General features: G+C 36.8%; 2 protein-coding genes across 6 annotated transcripts in view; one reads left to right on the top strand and one right to left on the bottom strand.

Moving 5' to 3' along the window:
- Nucleotides 1-21,417, bottom strand: part of LOC127871231 (calpain-A-like) — an 89,546-nt gene that overhangs the window by 35,006 nt on the left and 33,123 nt on the right. For all 5 annotated transcript variants that reach the window (XM_052413973.1, XM_052413974.1, XM_052413975.1 and 2 more), the window contains 6 exons: nucleotides 14,001-14,081; nucleotides 8,467-8,567; nucleotides 8,132-8,209; nucleotides 5,260-5,432; nucleotides 1,187-1,347; nucleotides 272-492 (listed from right to left, as the gene is read on the bottom strand). In XM_052413973.1, coding sequence (XP_052269933.1) covers nucleotides 272-492; nucleotides 1,187-1,347; nucleotides 5,260-5,432; nucleotides 8,132-8,209; nucleotides 8,467-8,567; nucleotides 14,001-14,081 — 815 coding nt within the window. The remainder of the gene's footprint in view (nucleotides 1-271; nucleotides 493-1,186; nucleotides 1,348-5,259; nucleotides 5,433-8,131; nucleotides 8,210-8,466; nucleotides 8,568-14,000; nucleotides 14,082-21,417) is intronic.
- Nucleotides 15,812-19,286, top strand: LOC127871232 (uncharacterized). Its single transcript, XM_052413979.1, has 3 exons — nucleotides 15,812-15,887; nucleotides 16,536-17,861; nucleotides 18,385-19,286. The coding sequence occupies exons 2-3, from the start codon at nucleotides 17,544-17,546 to the stop codon at nucleotides 18,985-18,987; spliced, it is 921 nt and encodes a 306-aa protein (XP_052269939.1). The 5' UTR covers nucleotides 15,812-15,887; nucleotides 16,536-17,543; the 3' UTR covers nucleotides 18,988-19,286.

Below are 21,417 nucleotides of genomic sequence, written 5' to 3'. Positions count from 1 at the left end.
ACTTAGTATTTTTCCTTGCTTGTATATCATATTGAAAAAACACACTGATATCTGAATAAAAATTTCTTTTTCAAACTAAACAAGAGCTGTGTTTGTGAAACACAATGCCAAATATCAAGTTGCTATCTTCAATATTGCAAAAGTTATAACCAAGGTTAAGTTTTATAACAGACACAAAGACAGACACATACAATAACAGACAGACAGGCCAAAAACAATATACCCCCGATCATCCGATCCGGGGGCATAAAAACAACCAATCAAATCTTACGAGGTTGTTCCAGCCTTCTCCGTGAAGATCCTCAGCAGGAACTCTCCCTGTTGGTTGGGCTCAAAGGTGGAGGGGATGATGACGTAGGTCCCGGGGGAGAGCTGATGTCGACCGCACACCTCACGCATGTTGATGAAGGACGGAGACTTGGCCACAGATGCGTTGAACTTGAAGAATTTAGTGTCCAGAGGGCCTGTGCCAAAAGTACCATCCTCCTTCATCTGTGGGTCAAAGTGAAACAATATGCTTACAGAATTGCCAGCCTCTTTGTGAGAAAACTGGGTTTAATGAAGTAAGTAAAATGTAGTCTGATATAAGCCTATGCAGTCTACAAAGACTAATGGGGACGAAACTTTCCACTTTTATGGAAATGTTCATTAAAAAGGAAGTGTGTTCTAAACTTAAATTCAGTCAAGGCGGAAAGGGTTGTCCCTGATTAGCCTGTGAAGACTGCATACATTAAGCCCAGTCTTTCAAGAAAGCGGCTCAAATGAACCGATACAATCACAATTTGTAAAAGCTATTTCTATAGAATAAGTTCTTGATTCAAGAGCAAGCAATCAGAAATTAAGCAAAATAACTCTACATTATTCTCTTTCAAACTTTACATTTGTAAAAAAAACAACAAAAGTCAAAATTACCACTACGAGGTCTCAGTGGTGTAGTGGATATGGTGTCCACCTAGCGGTTGGGAGGTCACGGGTTTGATCCCCACCGTAAAAGCATTCTTTAGATTTCCCCCATAGACACCAAGTACTGGTTCTAGTCCCAGGAAACAGACTCGAGAGCATTTCAAATAAGCTTTCGGCTTTCTATGCAATCCAGCTAAAATAAATAAGCTTAAATTAAAATTACCATTACTAAAACATGTTTTTATTTATTTGATGGCTAAACCCATTGTTTTTATTTTCTTGCCTTGTAGATGACGTAGCCAATGGTGAGCATATCCAGCCCTTCCTTGCGTTTCTTGCGCCGATCTTTCTGCAGCAGACCAATGAGGATGGTACACAGGTCGTCCTCATCATCATCCGGGTCGGTCAACACCACACGGTACTGGGGGTTCATGGCAAACGTGTCTGCAAGTCATAGAGCAACAATAACAATAGATTGTACATTTGTGCAGGTTTGTTTATATATTTTGCTTAGACTTACTTAAAACAAAAAAATCCATAAAAGCGGGAAAAGTGTCATTCCTGATCATCTTATGCAGAATGCACAGGTTAATATCGGAGGACGCTTTATGCACATGGATTAACCCTTTGCATGCTGGGAAATTTGTCATCTGCTAAAATGTCGTCTGCTAAATTTCTAAAATTAGCATTTTCTTCGATTTTTTTCCAAGAATACTATCAGAAAAGCAAACAGTTTGGATCCTGATGAGACGCCACGTTCTGTGGCCTCTCATCTGGATCCAAACTGTTTGCAAAGGCCTTCAAAATTCAGTTCCAGCACTGAAAGAGTTAATTAAGCCCGGTTTACCCATAGACCTGCTTGTATTTGTCATTCTCATGTAAGTTCTTTATAATCATCTGTTTATATTACAGAAATAAAACTCAGTTTTGCAGCAAATACAATTCTGTTGGGAGGATGCAACAGCACCAGATTATATTATCAAGACTGGGCTTTTATGGCAAAGGTCATCAAAATGCATTAACAATTGTAAAGCACTTTACCACTAATAGCATATTTCATATATTCAAGTGTTATCTAATTACACCAATTGACTTAATTCTAATTATAAATATAAAACAAGGATATCAGTAAAACTGATGAATGCTCCCCATGATGCTTTGTCGATATATGGGTTAATTGTGTGGAGAAAAGCGAGACCTTGAGAAAATCTAATATTAGCCTCAGTGACCTTGACTTTGACCCCAGTGACCTCAAACGTCACCAAAAAGTAGAGGTCCATGCAAGGTACCTACATGCCAAATATATAAGAGATCGGTCAAATATTGAAGGCGCTATGAGAAAATGTAACAAAAGTGTAAAGGAAAATCTATTATTAGCTTTGGTGACCTTGACCTTGACCCCAGTGACCTCAAACATCATCAAAAGGTAGAGGTCCATGCAAGGTATCTACATGCCAAATATGAAAGAGTATTGAAGGTGGTTTGAGAAACTGTAACAAAAGTGCGACGGAAAAATCTATTATGAGCCTTGGTGACCTTGACCCCAGTGATCTCAAACGTCATCAAAAGGTAGAGGTCCATGCAAGGTACCTACATGCCAAATATGAAAGAGATCGGTAAAGTATTGAAGGTGCTATGAGAACAAGTATTGAAGGTGCTTTGAGAACCTGTAACAAAAGTGTGACGGAAAAATCTATTATTAGCCTTGGTGACCTTGACCCCATTGACCTCAAATGTCATCAAAAGGTAGAGATCCATGCAAGGTATCTACATGCCAAATATGAAAGAGTATTGAAGGTGGTATGAGAAACTGTAACAACAAGATGTGTTTGAGAAACACAGTCAATGTCCCCGTATATGACGTTTGACCTTGAAGGATGACCTTGACCCTTCAACACTCAAAATGTGCAGCTCCTTGAGATACACACGCATTTCAAAGATAAAATTGCTAGCTTCAATATTGCAGAAGTGACATTACATGAGCAATTTTGACCCATATATTTGACCTTGAAGGATGACCTTGACCTTTCACCACTCAAAATGTGCAGCTCCATGAGATACACATGCATGCCAAATATCAAGTTGCTATCTTCAATATTGCAAAAGTATTCATAAAATAAGCGATTTGGGCCACATATATTTGACCTCTGACCTTGAAGGATGACCTTGACCTTTCACCACTCAAAATGTGCAGCTCCATGAGATACACATGCATGCCAAATATCAAGTTGCTTTTCTTCAATATAGCAAAAGTTATTGCAAAATGTTAAAGTTGGTGCAAACCAACCAACAGACCAACCAACCAACAGACCAACAGACAGGGCAAAAACAATATGTCCCCCACTACTATAGTGGGAGACATAAAAATGTGATGGAAAAATCTATTATAAGCCTTGGTGACCTTGACCGCAGCGACCTCAAACGTCATCAAAAGGTAGAGGTCCATGCAAGGTACCTACATGCCAAACATTAGAGAGATTGGTAAAGTATAGAAGGTGCTATGAGAAACTGTAACAAAGGTGTGATGGAAAAATCTATTATTAGCCTTGGTGACCTTGACCCCAGTGACATCAAACGTCATCAAAAGGTAGAGGTTCATGGTTATGATTCATAGTCACTGAACTTTTCCCACTTGCCATCTGTTAAAATTTCTAGTTTCAAGTAAATCCCTTCAGTAGATTTAGAGTTATGCTCTGGACAAAAATTTACTTTGAAATTAAATAAAGGGAGATAATTCAAAAACTTAGGTAGATAGGGATATGGTTCTTAGTTACTGCAGTACTCCTACTTGCCGTCTGTTTATATTTCAAGTTTCAAGTAAATCCCTTTAGTAGATTAAGAGTTATGCTCCAGACAAAAATTTACTTTGAAATTAAATAAAGGGAGATAATTCAAAATATGAAAGAGTATTGAAGGTGGTATGGGAAACTGTAACAAAAGTGTGACGGAAAAATCTATTATTAGCCTTGGTGACCTTGACCTTGACCCCAGTGACCTCAAATGTCATCAAAAGGTAGAGGTCCATGAAAGGTATCTACATGCCAAATATGAAAGAGATCGGTAAAGTATTGAAGGTGCTATGAGAAACTGTAACAAAATTCTATAATTAGCCTAGGTGACCTTGACCCCAGTGACCTCAAACGTCATCAATAGGTAGAGGTCCATGGTTTTGGTTCTTAGTCACTGCATTTTTTCCTACTTGCCATCTGTTTATATTTCAAGTTTCATGTAAATCCCTTCAGTAGATTTAGAGTTATGCTCTGGACAAAAAATTACTTTGAAATTAAATAAAGGTAGATAATTAAAAAACTTAGGTATATAGAGTTATGGTTCTTAGTCACTGCACTTCTCCTACTTGCCATCTGTTTATATTTTAAGTTTCAAGTAAATCCCTTTAGTAGATTTATAGTTATGCTCCGGACAAAAATTTACTTTGAAATTAAATAAAGGGAGATAATTAAAAAACTAAGGTAGATAGAGTTATGGTTCTTAGTCACTGCACTTCTCCTACTTGCCATCTGTTTATATTTAAAGTATCAAGTAAATCCTGTCAGAAGTTTAAGAGTTATGCTCTGGACAAGAATTTAGTTCGTACGGAAGTGCGGAAGGACAAACTGGCAACTATATGCTCACCATATATAGATATATATATATATGGGGAGCATAAAAAGAACATAATTATTTTCCTCACTTAGTATTTACATTAATTAATAATTACCATAGATAATAAGATGGCAATAATGGCCCTGGAGCGTTCACTTGAGTTCAAGGTACGGGGTATACCAAATATTGAAGACTTGACCTGTTAACCTAGCTTTTGACCCCACTTGACCCAGATTCAAGGATGCAATTGATGTTATCCTTTACCACATAGAAACATATTTTCACGCATATGTTTTCCTTTAGAAAGTTATATTTAATTGAAGACCTATCTTACTAGATTCAAGTTTTAAAGGCTTCATTTCCAATCCTTAGATACTGATGAGCAGCAAACAGCGTAAAACCTGAAATTGTTTTTATAAGATTTGGCCTGGTTACCTTGTTTTTGGACACCTATGACCCAGTTTCGTACTTGGTCTAGATATTGTCAAGATAAACATTCTGACCAGGATTCATCAAGATTGGATGAAACATGTTGCCTCCAAAGTGGTAATGATGCACAAACAATCTCAAACCTCAGCCATATGAATGTGCACATATTCCTCTTCAACTCAGGGTTTAGTAAGAATCAAAACTTTAAGATACTTCTGTGAACACCAAATTCATCTAAAAAATTGATAAAACCTCAAAGTTTAGTCAGAATATTGACTGAAGAATGCTTGTGACACAAGTCCCAGGTTTAGATTCCCGACGTACCCAGGTAGTTCCTGCAACCTCCAGCGTTTACACGGGGTATCCACTCCCCGACCTCAGCAGTGGCCTCCCAACGGATCTTGCCCTGCGCAGCCTCGTCCTCATGTAGGGACTCTGGGCCGAGGTTACAGATCTCAATCTTCATGAAGTTGTCCTGCCAGTCTTGGAACGACATCCTGAAATGATATACAATGTATACTGAATCTGTATTCATGTGTGCAAAATGTCGTCCCAGATTAGCCAGTGCAGTACACACAGGCTTATCAGTGACGACACTTTAAGCTTTAATTGAAGGTTTTGTTTGAAGAAAGTCATTGCTAAACAAAAATCTAGTCTATGCAGAAAGTTTTGTCCCTGATAAGCCTGTGCTGACTGCACGGGCCAATCTGAGACGACAATTAACACACATGCATTAAAACCTGCTTTTCCACAATCCTTGTGTTGGGCCCATGTTACAGATCTTCTGCTTCATGAAGCTGTCCTTCAAGTCTTGGAACGACATCCTTTTAGGTATTACATAGGGTACTAGGTAAGTAAAGAATTCTGTCCCAAATTGCAGATCTCCACTTTATGAAGTTGTCATGTACAGGCTAATCAGGGACGACATTTCCTGCTTTTATGATATTGGTCGTTTCGAGAAAGCCTCTCTTTAGCAGAAATCAAGTTTAGACGGAAAGTGTCGTACTTGATTAGCCTGTGCAGACTTCACAGGCTGATGTGGGACGACACTTTACGCACATGCATTAAGCCCAGTTATAAGGCAACAGTGAGACCTTGGTAACATTCTGTGAGTAACATTTGTTAACCTCTATTCATAAAACTTGTTCAGAACTTTTGTTCTGATGATATTTCAGTAGTTTTAAAATGATTTAGGTCCATAGGAGAAAAAAATGGCCGCCAGTCCCATTTTACCAGAAAGATTCTAAGTAAGTATTTCTGAGTTTCGAAAACAAAGACACACCAGCTGACATTACACAGTCATCAGTCTGAACACAGGCAGACATTACACAGTCATCAGTCTGAACACAGGTTATGCAATAGTAGACCATCAAACATGCTAATAAGAAACAAACGCTCAGGAACATATGTTTTGGTAGTAGTACACAATAGAAATATCCCAACAGTAACAGCAGTGATTTTTTCCCTTCTTAAAAAAGTACCGTCAAACGGCACTTTCCCAATAGGAAAAAAAATCCCAGTTGAAGGTGTCCAATATCATAAAATGCAACATTAAGTTAGTTTCCCTATGCGGCTCTATCGCTTGAACCTAATTACATATTATATTGAAAACTTTACAATACTTAGTTATCAATTTTAAAGTATTTGTGAGAAAATATCAAATACACAAATTCCCTGATGTGAAGACTTCAAGACAAGAAACTTCCCAATTGGGCTCGTACTGGTTCTTTTCCCAATTGGGCAAAAAAAATTACTGGACAGATAAAAACTATGGTACAACTATAACCTATGCTTTCAAGAATTTAAACATTCACAATCATCAATAATCTTAAGCTCTATTTTTAGTAAAACTCACTGCATGGAAAAGGTAAAATAAAATATGTAACTAACAAGTACTACATATACAGAAACAAGACATGTGTTTGTCAGAAATACAATGCCCCCTATTGCGCCGATTTGAAGCTATATATTTGACCTTTTACCTTGAAGGATGTCCTTGATCTTGACCTTTTGCCAACCAAAAGTGCAGCTCCATGAGATACACATGCATGCCAAATATCAAGTTGCTATCTTAAATAATGCAAAAGTTATTGCAAAACTTTAACCAAGGTTTAAGTTTTGGGACACACACACAATGAATGAATAAATGACAGACAGACAGGCCAAAAACAATATGCCCCGATCTTTCAATCCGGGGGCATAAATATTCACACAGCTATTCAGATTTTACAAAAATTTACATGAAGATTCCTCCATGTAAACTTCAGTTATTGTCTGGAAACCATCGCTTTGCCTTTATTTAGTAAAGTGACCTTCACTTGACTGGCCCCAAATGTCATCCAAAACAAGATATTAATGATATTAATGTAAGCTACCCACACACAAAATTTCAGTGCATTAACTCTATTCAAACTCAAATTATTGCATAGAAACTGTTTTTCTATTTTCAGTGCCTTGACCTCGAACAATTTAAATCTTATCCCAAGCCAGATCTCTATGGATGCTTTATATCTCAAGTTTCATTTAGATAAGTAAACGCAAGTTATGGACCAATCACCAGAAACCATCTATTTGACACTGCCCACACAACCGTCGCAAAACCCCAATCTAATAACCAGGATTTTCAACTTTGTTGCAAAACCTGAAGAAAAAAAGAACAAAGGACAAGTTTTCATTGTGAAAAAAAGTCTGATAAAGGGAGACAACTCAAACTGAACTGATTAATTATAATTACCCCCCTTTGTTTCAAAATAAATCTAATTTTAGTCATGGTGACCTTGACCTTGGAGATATTGACGTAATTCTTTCGTGCTACACACCGTTCAATGATGGTGAACAAATGTGCCAAATGATTTTTAAATCTCACAATGAATGACATAGTTATGGACCGGACAAGCTCATTTATGGCCATTTTTGACCTTTGAACTCAGTGACCTTGGCCTTGGAGATATTGACGTTATTTTTTCGCACGACACACCGTCTAATGAAGGTGAACAAATGTGCCAAATGATTTTAAATCTCAAAATTAACAAGAAAGTTATGGCCCGGACAAGCTTGTTCCGCCCGCCAGCCCGCCCGCCCGCCAACATTCGCCTATCTAATAACCAGTTTTTTACTTTGGAAAACCTGGTTAAAAATGGGATGAGAAAAATTATTCAAGCTGCCAACTACTATTGTCCATTAAACCCAGACATACCAGAATTCTCCATCGTCATCAAATGTCAGCCCCAGAGCTTTCTTCTCATCAGCAGGGATGTATTTCCACTCTGCAGACCTGTAACACGGACATGACAGAGATAAACACCATAGATAGATAGATAGCATATGAGAGCAAAGAAAGGTCATGCTGTTGGTTTCCTCTGTAGTCTATCTGATAGGGCCATAATAACGTATGTACATCTGTCATTTTAACTAACATATATGAGACCTATACTTTCTCTTTTCTATGGTATAAAACCCATTTACATGACTGGAGTCAATATATTATGCCATCTTTGACTGAAGGTGCAATATAAATATCAGATATCTTACTTGTCAGACCAGGCCCCCTTCCACTCGCTCTCATTGCCCCAGGGGTTGCGCACACGTACCAGGGGGATCTTGCCACTGATCTTTGGTGTCTGAATCTCGACCTAAAAACACAGCAAATGATTTAGAAACAATTCACGGGTTAGTGTTGGCTATTGTGGTAATTGCATGGGAACTTAACTACCAGGTCAATAGATCTAAGTTAAGAACAAATTTTGAGATTTCTATTAGAAAACAATGAAATATTGTACATGACTCTGCTGATATGCATGTAGACAAAACACTCAATAATTATTTTAAAACTGTATTACATAATGTTAAGTGGGCCCAATCCCACATACAAATAGTACAAATATAGGTCTCTTTCAAGTGGAAAATGTGAATCATATGGACATCTAAATAACTTTTGCAATGTTGTTGTTTATCAGCCTATCAACAAGACGGTGTCAAGATTACAACCATAATAAATTGCTTTTGAGCCTCGTTCCTGGAAAACAAGGCTTAATGCATGTTCGTAAAATGCTTTCCCAGATGAACCTTTGCAATCCACTGGAAAACAAGGCTTAATGCATGTGCGTAAAATGCTGTCCCAGATGAACCTTTGCAATCCACTGGAAAACAAGGCTTTATGCATGTTCGTAAAATGCTGTCCCAGATGAACCTTTGCAATCCACTGGAAAACAAGGCTTAATGCACGTGCGTAAAATGCTGTCCCAGATGCTGTCCCAGATGAACCTTTGCAATCTACACATGCTAATCAGGCATGAGACTCTCCGCCTTAACTGGAGTATCTATAGAAAATAATTTGTTTTAACAAAAATTCAATACAAGCAAAAATCATTGTCCCTGATTAGCCTATGATAACTTCAAAGGCTATTCAGGAATGACTCTATACGTAAATGCATTAAGCACTCTTTACCCAGTGCAAGGCTCATTTATAATACCGCAAAAGTTTACTAGCCAGATCGGGTACCTTGAATCTAAAACTTTGCAACCAATACAAGATTTGACAATTCAAATTTCGGATGAAATAACAACAATCAAACTCACAAAAAGCTTGGCCAATATAAGTTGACATTTTTTGGAGGGCAATTTGCTAACACTTAAATATTGTAGTACAATGTTTATCATTAATATCTAAAATAAGTAAATTTTGATCAATTGGTGATGCTTCATCTTCTTGTAAAAAACAATCGATTACGGAAACAGGGACTAGAAACATTTCAACTTTTCTCGTAACACCAGTATACAAGCAAAACCTTGCATTTATGAATGGGACCAGTGAAAGCCAACAGGAAGCTGGCCACATGAAAAGTATACTCAACACGAGAACCAAACTAAAACTAGGATTCTGGAATGTCCGTACTATGTATGAGACAGGAAAGCAAGCCCAGGTTTTGAGAGAAATGAATGAGAACAAATTGAGTATATTAGGGATAAGTGAATGTAGATGGACAGATTTTGGAAAAAACCTAACCAGCACAGGTGAAACAATTATATATTCTGGTAGAAAAGACGGAAAACATCATGAAGGGGTAGCACTAATTCTAAGTAAAACAGCTTCAAAATCTCTAACTGAATACCATCCTATCAATGAAAGAATTATAAGAGCAAGACTGAATACAGAACCAGTTAAGACTTCAATTATACAGGTATATGCTCCCACAAATGAAGCCGAAGATGATACCAAACAAGAATTTTATGACATGCTGCAAGCAGAAATAGAAAAGATACCGAAACACGATCTTACAATCATCATGGGTGACTTCAATGCAAAAGTAGGACAGGATAACAGCGGAATTGAGAGAGTCATTGGAAAACATGGATGCGGTACAATGAATGAAAATGGTGAAAAGTTAGTAGATTTTTGCGGTAACAACAATCTTGTTATTGGTGGGACACTATTCCCTCACAAGGAAATACATAAAATAACATGGATATCACCAGGTGGAAGAGATAAAAATCAAATTGATCACATCGCTATAAATGGTAAATGGAAAAGATCTCTTCAAGATGTGAGAGTGAGACGTGGTGCTGATGTAGGAAGCGACCATCACCTTGTCACAGCTAGTATCAGACTTAAACTGATGAAAACAACACAAAAGTTTAAACCAATGAAATTCGACACTGGTAAACTGAGAGAAACAAAAACAAAACAAGAATTTATATTAGAACTAAGAAACAGATTTCAAATATTACAAGATATAAACATCGAGGAGGAAAACATAGACCAACATTGGCTAAAGATAGAATCAGCATTCATGAAAACAAGCGAAAAAACACTGGGATTCAAAAGACAAATACACAAAGAATGGATTACACCTCAGACATGGAAAAAGATAGATAAGAGAAAAGATATAAAGAAGAAAATTTGTACCACACATTCTGAGAGACTGAAAGATAGACTGAGAGAACAATATTCTAACAGCAATAAAGAAGTAAAGAAAGCTACTAAAAGAGATAGACAAACCTTTGTAGAAGAGATGGCAAAGGAAGCTGAGAAAGCTGCTTCAGAACATAGAGTAGGTGAAATTTACCAAATCACAAAGAAATTATGTGGAAAAATGCAAAACAAAAACATGCCAATAAGAGACAAGCAAGGAACACTAATAACATCTGAAAATGAGCAAGATAAAAGATGGAATGAGCATTTTGAAGAGGTTCTGAATCGCCCTGACCCCGCTGTCACTGCAGATATTGCGGAAGATGTAGAAGTTTTAGACATCAACATAGAAACACCACGAAAAGAGGAAATATATAAAGCTATCAATGCGCTCAAAAATAATAAATCCCCTGGAAAAGACCAGTTACCAGCTGAATTATTTAAAACAGACCCTACTCTGGCTACAGACATACTCCATCCAATATTCTGTAAGATATGGCAGAACAACACTATACCAGCCACATGGAATGAAGGCAACATCATCAAGTTGCCTAAGAAAGGAGATCTCACAAAATGTGACAATTGGAGGGGTATTACATTGTTATCCATACCCAGCAAGATTTTCTGCAAAATAATAATCGATAGGATTAAAACAGCAGTTGACAACAAACTAAGGGAACAGCAGGCAGGATTCAGGAAAGGAAAAAGCTGCAGCGATCAAATATTTGTATTAAGAAACATCATAGAACAATCTACTGAATGGCAACGGAAACTAATCATCAACTTCATTGATTTTGAAAAGGCATTCGACAGCATACATAGAGAAAGCTTATGGAAAATTTTGAAACATTATGGAATACCATCAAAACTAGTGAGCCTTATTAAAGCCTTCTATTCCAACTTCAAATGCTCTGTTGGCAGATCATCAGCCACCAGCTTCATAGTAAAATCTGGGGTTAGACAAGGCTGTGTGATGTCGTCCCTTTTATTTATCATCGCAATAGATTGGGTTATGAGATCTACCCTTAATGGAAACAATACTGGAATTAGATGGACCCTCCTCACCAATCTTGAAGACCTTGATTATGCAGACGACCTAGCCTTACTCTCACATTTAGAAACACACATGCAAGACAAAACTACCAAACTGCATGAGAATGCAAGCAAGATAGGCCTCAAGATAAACATCAAGAAAACAGAAATCATGCATCTTAACACAAACGAACCACCAAAAATCCACCTAAACGGATATAACATTAACTGTACATCAACTTTCACTTACCTTGGTAGCACTTTAACATCAGATGGGGGTGCCGAGAAAGATATTAAAATCAGACTAGGAATAGCAAGAAATGCATTCTTCAAACTAAACAATATTTGGAAGACTAGAAACATCAGCAAAAACACTAAACTGAAAATATATAACAGCTGTGTAATGTCAGTTCTACTGTACGGAGCAGAATGCTGGAGGATGACTGAGAAAGACATCAACAGGCTCTCCAGTTTTCACAACGGCTGTCTCCGAAAAATTTCAAGAATCTTCTGGCCGGCAAAAATATCCAATATAGAACTGCACAAACAAACAAACTCAACCGATATGAGGACGATACTGAAAAGAAAACGATGGGTCTGGATCGGACACGTTCTACGTAAACCCCAAGAGAACATTACAAGAACTGCTCTCAGATGGACACCCGAAGGCAAAAGGAGACGAGGACGACCAAAAATGACATGGAGAAGAACTATCGAATCAGAAATGAAAGAACATAATTTGACCTGGGGAAAACTAGAAAAGAAAGCAAAAGATAGAGAAGAGTGGAAAGCGCTAGTCCTTGCCCTATGTGCCTCCGGGCACAACAAGGACTAGGTAGGTAAGGTAAGGTGATGCTTCACCAAGTGAATAAATAGTCATCATATATTTATCATCTTTTTTGTATTTTTTAATTATTTTGCAATTATGTTTTTAAAGTTCGGACTACAATTGGATTATTACAAAAAATAGCTGAGCCTTTGCTCTGAAGACTCGAGCCTGAGACTATCTATAACTTAAAATAAAAGGATTCAAATGAAAACTATGAAAATGAAATTTTGGCTTGTCACAGAACATTTTCTCAGTTTTTGAGATCATGGGGCATTTTCTACAGTCTAACCTGTAAACAGCCATCAGTCAAGAGAAGTGGTAAAAAATTGCTGTTGTAGGCAGGTGGTTGCTATAGTCAGGTGACCATTTTTAATTTAATCCTATATATTTTAGCTCAAATGCATCGAAAGCCTCAGGCTTATTGAAACTCTCTCGAGTCCGTTTCCTGGGCCTAAAACCAGTACTTGGTGTATATGGCGAAGATCTTAAGAACTCTCCCACGGTGGGGATGGATCCCCTGATCGCTTGGTAGACACCATATCCACTGCGCCATGGCGACCACTTTTTAGTATCATTATCGCTCAAACAAACAAACACCAAGAGCTAAGAAATCCTTCTTTATACACAAACATCTAACAAACATCATTTTCATTCAAACAACCACAAATTTATCACAATTTATCTTTAAATAAGTAACATGTTTTATGACATAGATGTTTCAAACGACATACATGTACACATGTTCCGAATCAAAACAATCTTAACATATACATCACCTCATGCTAAAAACTCACTGATGTTCTGGATGAAAGATTCCACTCTGTGCTGAATGAATGAACCTGTTAACCCATACCATAGTCCATGATTTTCCTATCTTTGTAAAGTAATGATAATGAAATCATTTTACTTGGAATAATTATTTAAAACATATTAAATACATTGAAATAATTTTGTTAGATTTCTCAGTAATTAAACCAGTACAAAAGCCTTCTCAATATCGTATTATTCATATTTTCATGATGGGCAGCATTTATGTACCGTATTTATCAGTTACCGCAATCAGCTCCCTTTACCGCACACTAGCCGCTACGACCTTGGTGGTAAGAGACAACAATAAACTACGCCCACCAAAGTACTACTGCCTTGTGACCCTTTAACACATGTGAAAATGACTTGACATTGAAATATACTGGCTGCTTATGGCAGGTGACTGTTATACTCAGGTGTAATAAAGACTGATTTTAGTCAGGGGGGTGGGGTAGGACTGTACATAGTACGGGATAAAACACTTACCAGTTTAACACTTGTGATGGAGTATGCATGGCCCATCACCAGCCCATTAGGCAAGATGGCCTCCAGTTGGTTTGGATCAGCCTGGGAAACAAACACAAAAAATAAGATGATCACGTCATATCATGTGCACACACATTGTAACCTCCTTAGAGAGAAGTGTTCACAGATGTTTGTACATCTGAAAATACCACCTGGTGGACGGACTGACGGACCGACCGACCGACAGACCGACATGAGCACAGCAATATACCCCCTCTTCTTCGAAGGGGGGCATAATAAATCATCTAACCAGAACCCACAAATAACATGTGCATCTCCTCAAGGTAGTTAAGCTTCCCATAAAGCTTCATTGAATTCTGGTCATTAGTTGCTGAGAAATAGCCCGGACAAGAACTGCACTATATGTACAGTTAATGGAAAATTTCAAAGGGTCATAACTCTGTGAAAAATCATCTGACTAGAACCCGCTGATAATATGCACATGTCCGTTTGGTAGTGAAGTTTCCCATAAGTTTCATTGAATTCGGCTCATTAATTGCTGAGAAATAGCCCGGACAAGAATTGCACTATATGTGCAAATGGAAAATTTCAAAAGGCCATTACTCTGTGAAAAATCATCCGACCAGAACCGGCTGATAATATGCACATCTCCTCTTGGTAGTGAAGCTTCCCATAAAGTTTAATTGAATTCCAGTCATTAATTGCCGAGAAATAGCCCAGACAAAAAGTTGTGCACTGACGGACGGACACACGCACGCACAGACGAAGCGGCGACTATTATGCTCCCCCCAAAAATTTAGTGGTAGCATAAAAACTTATAAAAATTGTGCATGGACGGACGGACACACGCACGGACAGACGAAGCGGCGACTTTATGCTCCACCCAAAATTTTTGGGGGAGCATAAAACTCATAAAATGATATAAATTTAAAAGGAAAGAAATGGTGATAACCATACGGACATGTGCCTCATACTGATGGGCAATTTCATCAGGGAATTTGAAAATCCCTTGATGTGTACTTCAGAATCCTAATAAAATAGAGCATATCTAAAAAATATGTAATATTTTACCTCAGTGTGTGACCTTGACCTTGACCCTAGAGACCATGAGTATGAACTGTGACATACAGCCAGATAAAGGAGAACAATTGTAGAAATGTATTACAGTATCCTTTGATGCATAATTAAGTAATAGCTAAATTATGATTCATTCATCAAAGGACTAGGTTCACGAAGCAGCTTTATATGCCCTATGAAATTGTAAAAAAATAAGTTTCAAAAATCATCATAAATTTGGTATATTTGTGGAGCTTAACATCTTATCTGTCTCATTCAAAAGCACTTTTGCCTTACAAATTGCGTTAAACATCTCCACAATTGACCACAAACATGTATAGTTCAGCAGAATAACCTAAATTTTGACCATTTTTGGACATTTAATGACATAATAGAATATGAAGGCAAGTTTCCCACACTTTCATATTTTAAGTTTTGATTCATATTTCGGAGTTAGATGCAATCAAAAAATTACTTTGTGTCGGAAATATGCCTTCATATTTAATTTTGAACTTTTGTGAATTTTAATATTGGTAGATGTAAGTTACAGTGTAACCCAAATTCCTTGTTGTTTTGCACATTAAAACACAAAGTAAATTATATGTGTTTTGTTGTTGATTCATACTGTGGTTATATTTAGAATACGTTTTCCATGCAAAGTGTAATGTGTCTTTTCATTTATGCGAAGATAAAATATTTTTTTGTAAATATACGAATTTTGTTAACTACTGTTAGTAAGGGAAACAACTCTTGCATGATTGTTTACATCGCTCCATGACAACATGTAGTCAACACTCAGATCGATAATTTTAAAGGATCACTAGCATTCACGTAAGTTTTAATCTTTATTTTACTTTCATAAATTTAAAATTACCATTTTAAATGTTTTATTATCGTAAAAATGGTGTTCCTTCTGTTGAAATAGTCAATAAATTGTTGACAGATCCATTCGATTATTCTGGTGTATTGCGACTGCAGACGACTCCCATTCTATACATAAATGGTGACGTCACTACGTTATTGTCAGTAAGACCGGTGTGACACAATGGACGACTCCAGCAATATTGTTGTGAAAACCGTTGTTTTCTATCGCAATTTATATATAGTTGTATAGAATTGATTGAAAAAATGTTCAAGCTTTTGAAAACATGCAAGTTAAGAGAAATTACGATTTAAACAATTAAAACCATTTAAAATGACAAACGACACTTGCAGTGAACGTCATATTGCTCAATAAATATACATCATTATCGACATATTTTTACAATGGTCTGTGTGGTGTAATGGATGTAGTGTCAGACTTCCACGCGGGTGGTTGTAGTTCGATTCTCAATTACGTCAATTTTTTTTTGTTACAATAACTGCAATAATTAAAACGTAACTTTGTAAAAAATATTGCACCTAATTTTTTTAACGTTATTTTAGTATTATATTTGTGTTAAAGAGAAACATCTAATATGATTTTTCTTTTTCTTGCAGAATGCCTCTCAAAACGTGTATTTTATGCGAAAAACGGCTCAAAATACACCAACGCAGTCCTGTAAATAAACATGTCGCAAAATATTTAAAAAAGAATTTCCTGATAGAAACAACACAAGATCAATTTATTTGTGGCAAGTGTAGTCGACCAGCGTATTACGCTGCATCACATCAACCTTCTTGTGCACAACAACCTTCTTGTGCCTCTACCAGCTCATTGCCGCCGCAAAATGTTCTCCCAAACAGTCCTCCTTCAATCAAATTGAATATTAAAACAACATCAAAAAGCCATGCTTATTGTTTCATTTGCAAGAAACCTGGACCAAAATTGATTGTCGTTCCTACTTCTACAAGGACAGAAACCTTCATTCAACATAATATTTTAATAACAGCGGAAAGTAGGTGTTGTCCCGGTCATTTCAAGCAAAATGGTACATCCTATGAAGAAAATGTAATTTCAAAATTGTCTACAATAGACAATGTTTTTTTAAACAGATCATCTCTTCTTAATCTTCTTACTGCAGTTCGAGAGTACTGCGTATGTTCAAAAAGTAAGAGGCTGTCGTTTGATGACTTAACAACTTTCAGTGAGGAAGACATGTTAAATCTTACCGGCATTTCGGTGTCAAACTTTTTAGCACTCTTGAAAGCCGTCGAATTATCAATAAGAAACACGCCTGCTAGAACTGTAGCAACTACTATTGGAATTTTCTTGTTTAAGTTAAAGTCAGGTCTATCAAATAAGGTCCTGTCAACTTTGTTTGACGTTTCAAAATCAAGCGTCAGAAGAGCCATACAAACATCCAGAAAAGTACTTATGACCGACTTTGTGCCTTTTAATCTTGCTTTTCACACATTTCACGCGAAGATGTAATAAATAAACATACCCGTAATTTGGCACAACTTCTTTTCACGGAAAATAAGGAACAAGTCATCCTCGTTCTCGACGGAACCTACATCTACATTCAAAAAAGTGGAAACTTTCAATTTCAACGGCAAACGTATAGTATGCACAAGGGAAGACCATTAGTTAAACCCATGGTTATTGTAACAACATCAGGATATTTTATTTCCGTAATCGGTCCATATTTGGCCAACAGCAAAAATAACGACGCATCAATTCTGCATCATATAATTAAAAACAACATCGAAGAAATTAAAAACTGGGTCAAGGAAAACGACATATTTGTTGTCGACAGAGGCTTCCGTGATGCCACCTCTCTGCTTGAAGAGCTCGGGATCCACGCGCAGATGCCGTCATTTTTGCCGCGAGGAAGCAAACAACTACCAACTGATTTGGCAAACTCTTCACGGCTAGTTACAAAGGTATGTTTTGCTTTATTTGCACAATACACCGTCAGATAATACGCTAAAACATGAACAGCACAATGTGGAATAGCTATGTGCCATTTATAGGACCCATGTAAGACGATTTAATAATTACTGAAAGGGTTATACCGTGTAATGCAGATGTAACGGGTGTGTAATACTATTTGTTCGGAGAAGAAACAAAAAAATCGCCTTTGTTTAAGCACCAAATAAACATTGACGATGCAAATTGAAATCTCTACTTTGTATTTTTGTCTTATTATTATAATTAATTGTATTGTTATGTTGAAACGGAAATGAAAATGAATATATAGTATTATTATTTTATCTACAAATGAGCCCATGCATGAAAGTCTTATGTCAGCATACCAATCTTAACTTAATTTCTATGCATCGGATCAATTAACTTATGTTTATAGGGGAAAACATCGAACGCTGTACGGTAGTGAGCTAATTTAAACCAAATATAAGCTGTAAAGTTGAGTTATTGACTTTTAAATATTTTACAATACCTTTTTAGGTAAGATGGGTAGTTGAAGCGGCTAACGCTAGAATCAAGCGGTGGAAGTATTTGGACCACATCTTGCCAACGAATCAAGTGCCATACATAGGCGACTATATTAAAATTATTTGTAGTTTATGTAACAAGTTTCTTCCACCTGTGAGTGCCAACTGTGAATCGTCTGAAGATTTTTTATGTGCGGAAAGGATGATGGCCAAACTAAAAGAAGAAAATAAATTGCAAAAATGTGTAGAAGATAATAATCTCCATCGCCGTAGTATCAGTAAATGGTCGTCTGTTAACGAATCTGTTTCCAACTTTCCTCAACTTGACGAAACAATGCTTAAACTCCTGACGCTAGGCACCTACCAGTTGAAGCTCTGTCCGTCTTACATTCAAGAATATATGGGCTCTGAATGCACAATCGATGTGTTCAGAGAAACTTGTGATCTCATTCGTGTCCGTCTTCAAAGCCGTCATATTTCATCAAAGACTTATCAGGTCTGGATTCAATATGACTCAGACCATGTTAAAGCATGGTATTGTCAATGCCGGGCAGGTGCGCGTACTGTTGGCACGTGTTCGCACGTTGCATCTGTCATTTGGTATTTGTCTGGTTAATCCGGGCCAATAATGATTGTGGCATTCAGGACTGGGGCAAATATATTGATGACGCGTCTCATGTGCCACAAACTGTGGACACTTCCGACTCCGAGTCATATGTCAGTACTGTTGAGGAGTAAATAAGTCTTTGGAATATTTTTGACGGAATATATCGACGACTAAGGTCTTATTTACTCCTCAATATGTCGGTATTTTCTACTGGTAAAACTATCTGAATTAGCTAAAGGCGTATCTCGACTTTTAACCTGTAATTGTTTCAACAGTCGGACATATTGTATTAAGCTTTTATATATTATGTAGCGGAAAGGTACGTAGTAGAAGTTTTATGGTAATAAAAATGTTTAAACCTGGCAAAATATACATTTTCACAAGCAGATCAGACTTAAGTACGGAATCCGGATAGTGCAAGCCATAATATCGATCTTTCATCAAGGGCGACACATAACACACGAAGCGATACACGATATTTTGCGCGACAGTCGCGGCGACGCAGGGTAATTTGCGCGACAGTCGCGGCGACGCGGGATAATTTGCGCGACAGTCGCGGCGTCGCACGAGATATTCAACGCGATATATCGCTTTATGGGCTACCTACACAAGGGCGATGTATCGTGTTAAATATATCGTGCGTCACTGCGACTGTCGCGCATAATATGGTGCTTCGCCGCGATTGTCGCGCAAAAATTCGTGCGTCGCTTCGTGTGTCGCCCTTGATGAAAGAAGGGCGAGATTATAGATGGAACTATCCGGATTCCGTAATTAATAGATACATATGTGCGTGTCACTTATAAGATTTATGTGAAACACCCGGTACATTCGCTTTTATAGTCCCTTGCCAGCTGTTGTTAAAAGCTTTCGGCTGATAAAACACGTTAATCTTTTTGGGATGATAGGGATATTTAAATGTAATATTGTATCATTTTGTTACATCCGTTGTCTGTGAAGTGAAAAGTATACACTCATAGATTAGACATTTGTACGTTATTTGACGTAATTAAGGTATATGCAGAACTGCTTGTGTCAGTAACATTTTGATACGCTGATGCGTTTGTAACGCTGAAGACGTCAATTATTGTATAAAATACTGTTGTTTATGATATCTAATACCATGAAGTGTTGTGCATTATAACAAATTGTTATCATATGCAGGACTGCTTATGTCAGTAACATTTTGATACGTTGTTGTAACGCTGAAGACGTCAAATCTTGTATAAAATACTGTTGTTTATGATATGTAATACCATGAGGTATTGTGCATTATAACACATTATCATATGCAGGACTGCTTATGTCAGTAACATTTTGATACGTTGATGCGTTTGTAACGCTGAAGACGTCAAATCTTGTATAAAATACTGTTGTTTATGATATGTTATACCATAAAGTATTGTGAATTATAACAAATTGTAATCATAATGTAATACTGGGTAACTGGTTTATTATTTTAAATTGCCAACCGGATGCTTGATGTTAAGCTTGTATTTAGTATGTACATTATTTGTTTGCATTCTAATTAAAAATCCGTTACCATAGTAACATCTTAATCATCAAAGATTCATTTTTTATTGCAGTAATTAAAAAATTGAATAATACAATAATTAAGATATATTTTTAAGTTGTTCGGTTTATGTTGTTTGCCGATCGATATTTACTTTAAAAAGTGACATATATCATATACATTTAAATTGTTTCCATGGAAACGGCAATTGTGGTTTCAAAAAATATTAATTAAAACTTACCTGCATATATTCCGATCAATTGGGTATGCATTAGGCAAAGTATGCTGTGCATGTTAAATTATACTTCATATTCTTTGATTTCTTTGACAAAAAATGTAGAAAAATGTCAATGTCTTACTCGTTACCATGACAACCAACAACTATTTGTTGCTTTTTTACAACATGCTGTGTGTATTCAATACTCATGTACAATTTTATAATTTTCATGATGACGTATAATGTATATATATACGTTTGCAATTGATTTTTATATACCATAACAAATATTCTTACGTATTTATCATGTTGCCATAGCAACCATAATAAAGCGATACTTATTATAAATATGTTGTTTTCCTATATACAATAGTTTGCCCTATAAGATAAAAGTAAATTCATTTAATTCTGAAACAGGGCATATTTCAACCCTTCGTGAACCTAGCCCTTTGTGATCTTTGACCTAATTGTGTGACCTTTACCTTGCCTCCAGGGTTATGGGTCTTGCATTTGACTCAACCCAGGTAGATTGTGAACAACCATGTCAAGTCTCATAGGTGTGGGTCAAATGGTATTGGAGATATAGCTCTAAATCTATGAAAGAAGTTGCAAGATGAGATTCCAAACACAGAAGTGTGCTTATTTTGAAGTAAAAAAGGCAAAAACTCCCTTCTTTGCACATGGATTAGGAGGGAATTTGACGTGCATCCTC

The sequence above is a fragment of the Dreissena polymorpha genome, chromosome 3 (assembly GCF_020536995.1).
Source record: "Dreissena polymorpha isolate Duluth1 chromosome 3, UMN_Dpol_1.0, whole genome shotgun sequence".
In the NCBI taxonomy this organism is placed as follows: Eukaryota; Metazoa; Mollusca; class Bivalvia; order Myida; family Dreissenidae; genus Dreissena; species Dreissena polymorpha.
The sequence above is the reverse complement of the archived record's forward strand: the minus strand, read 5'-3'. Positions and strand labels throughout refer to the sequence as shown.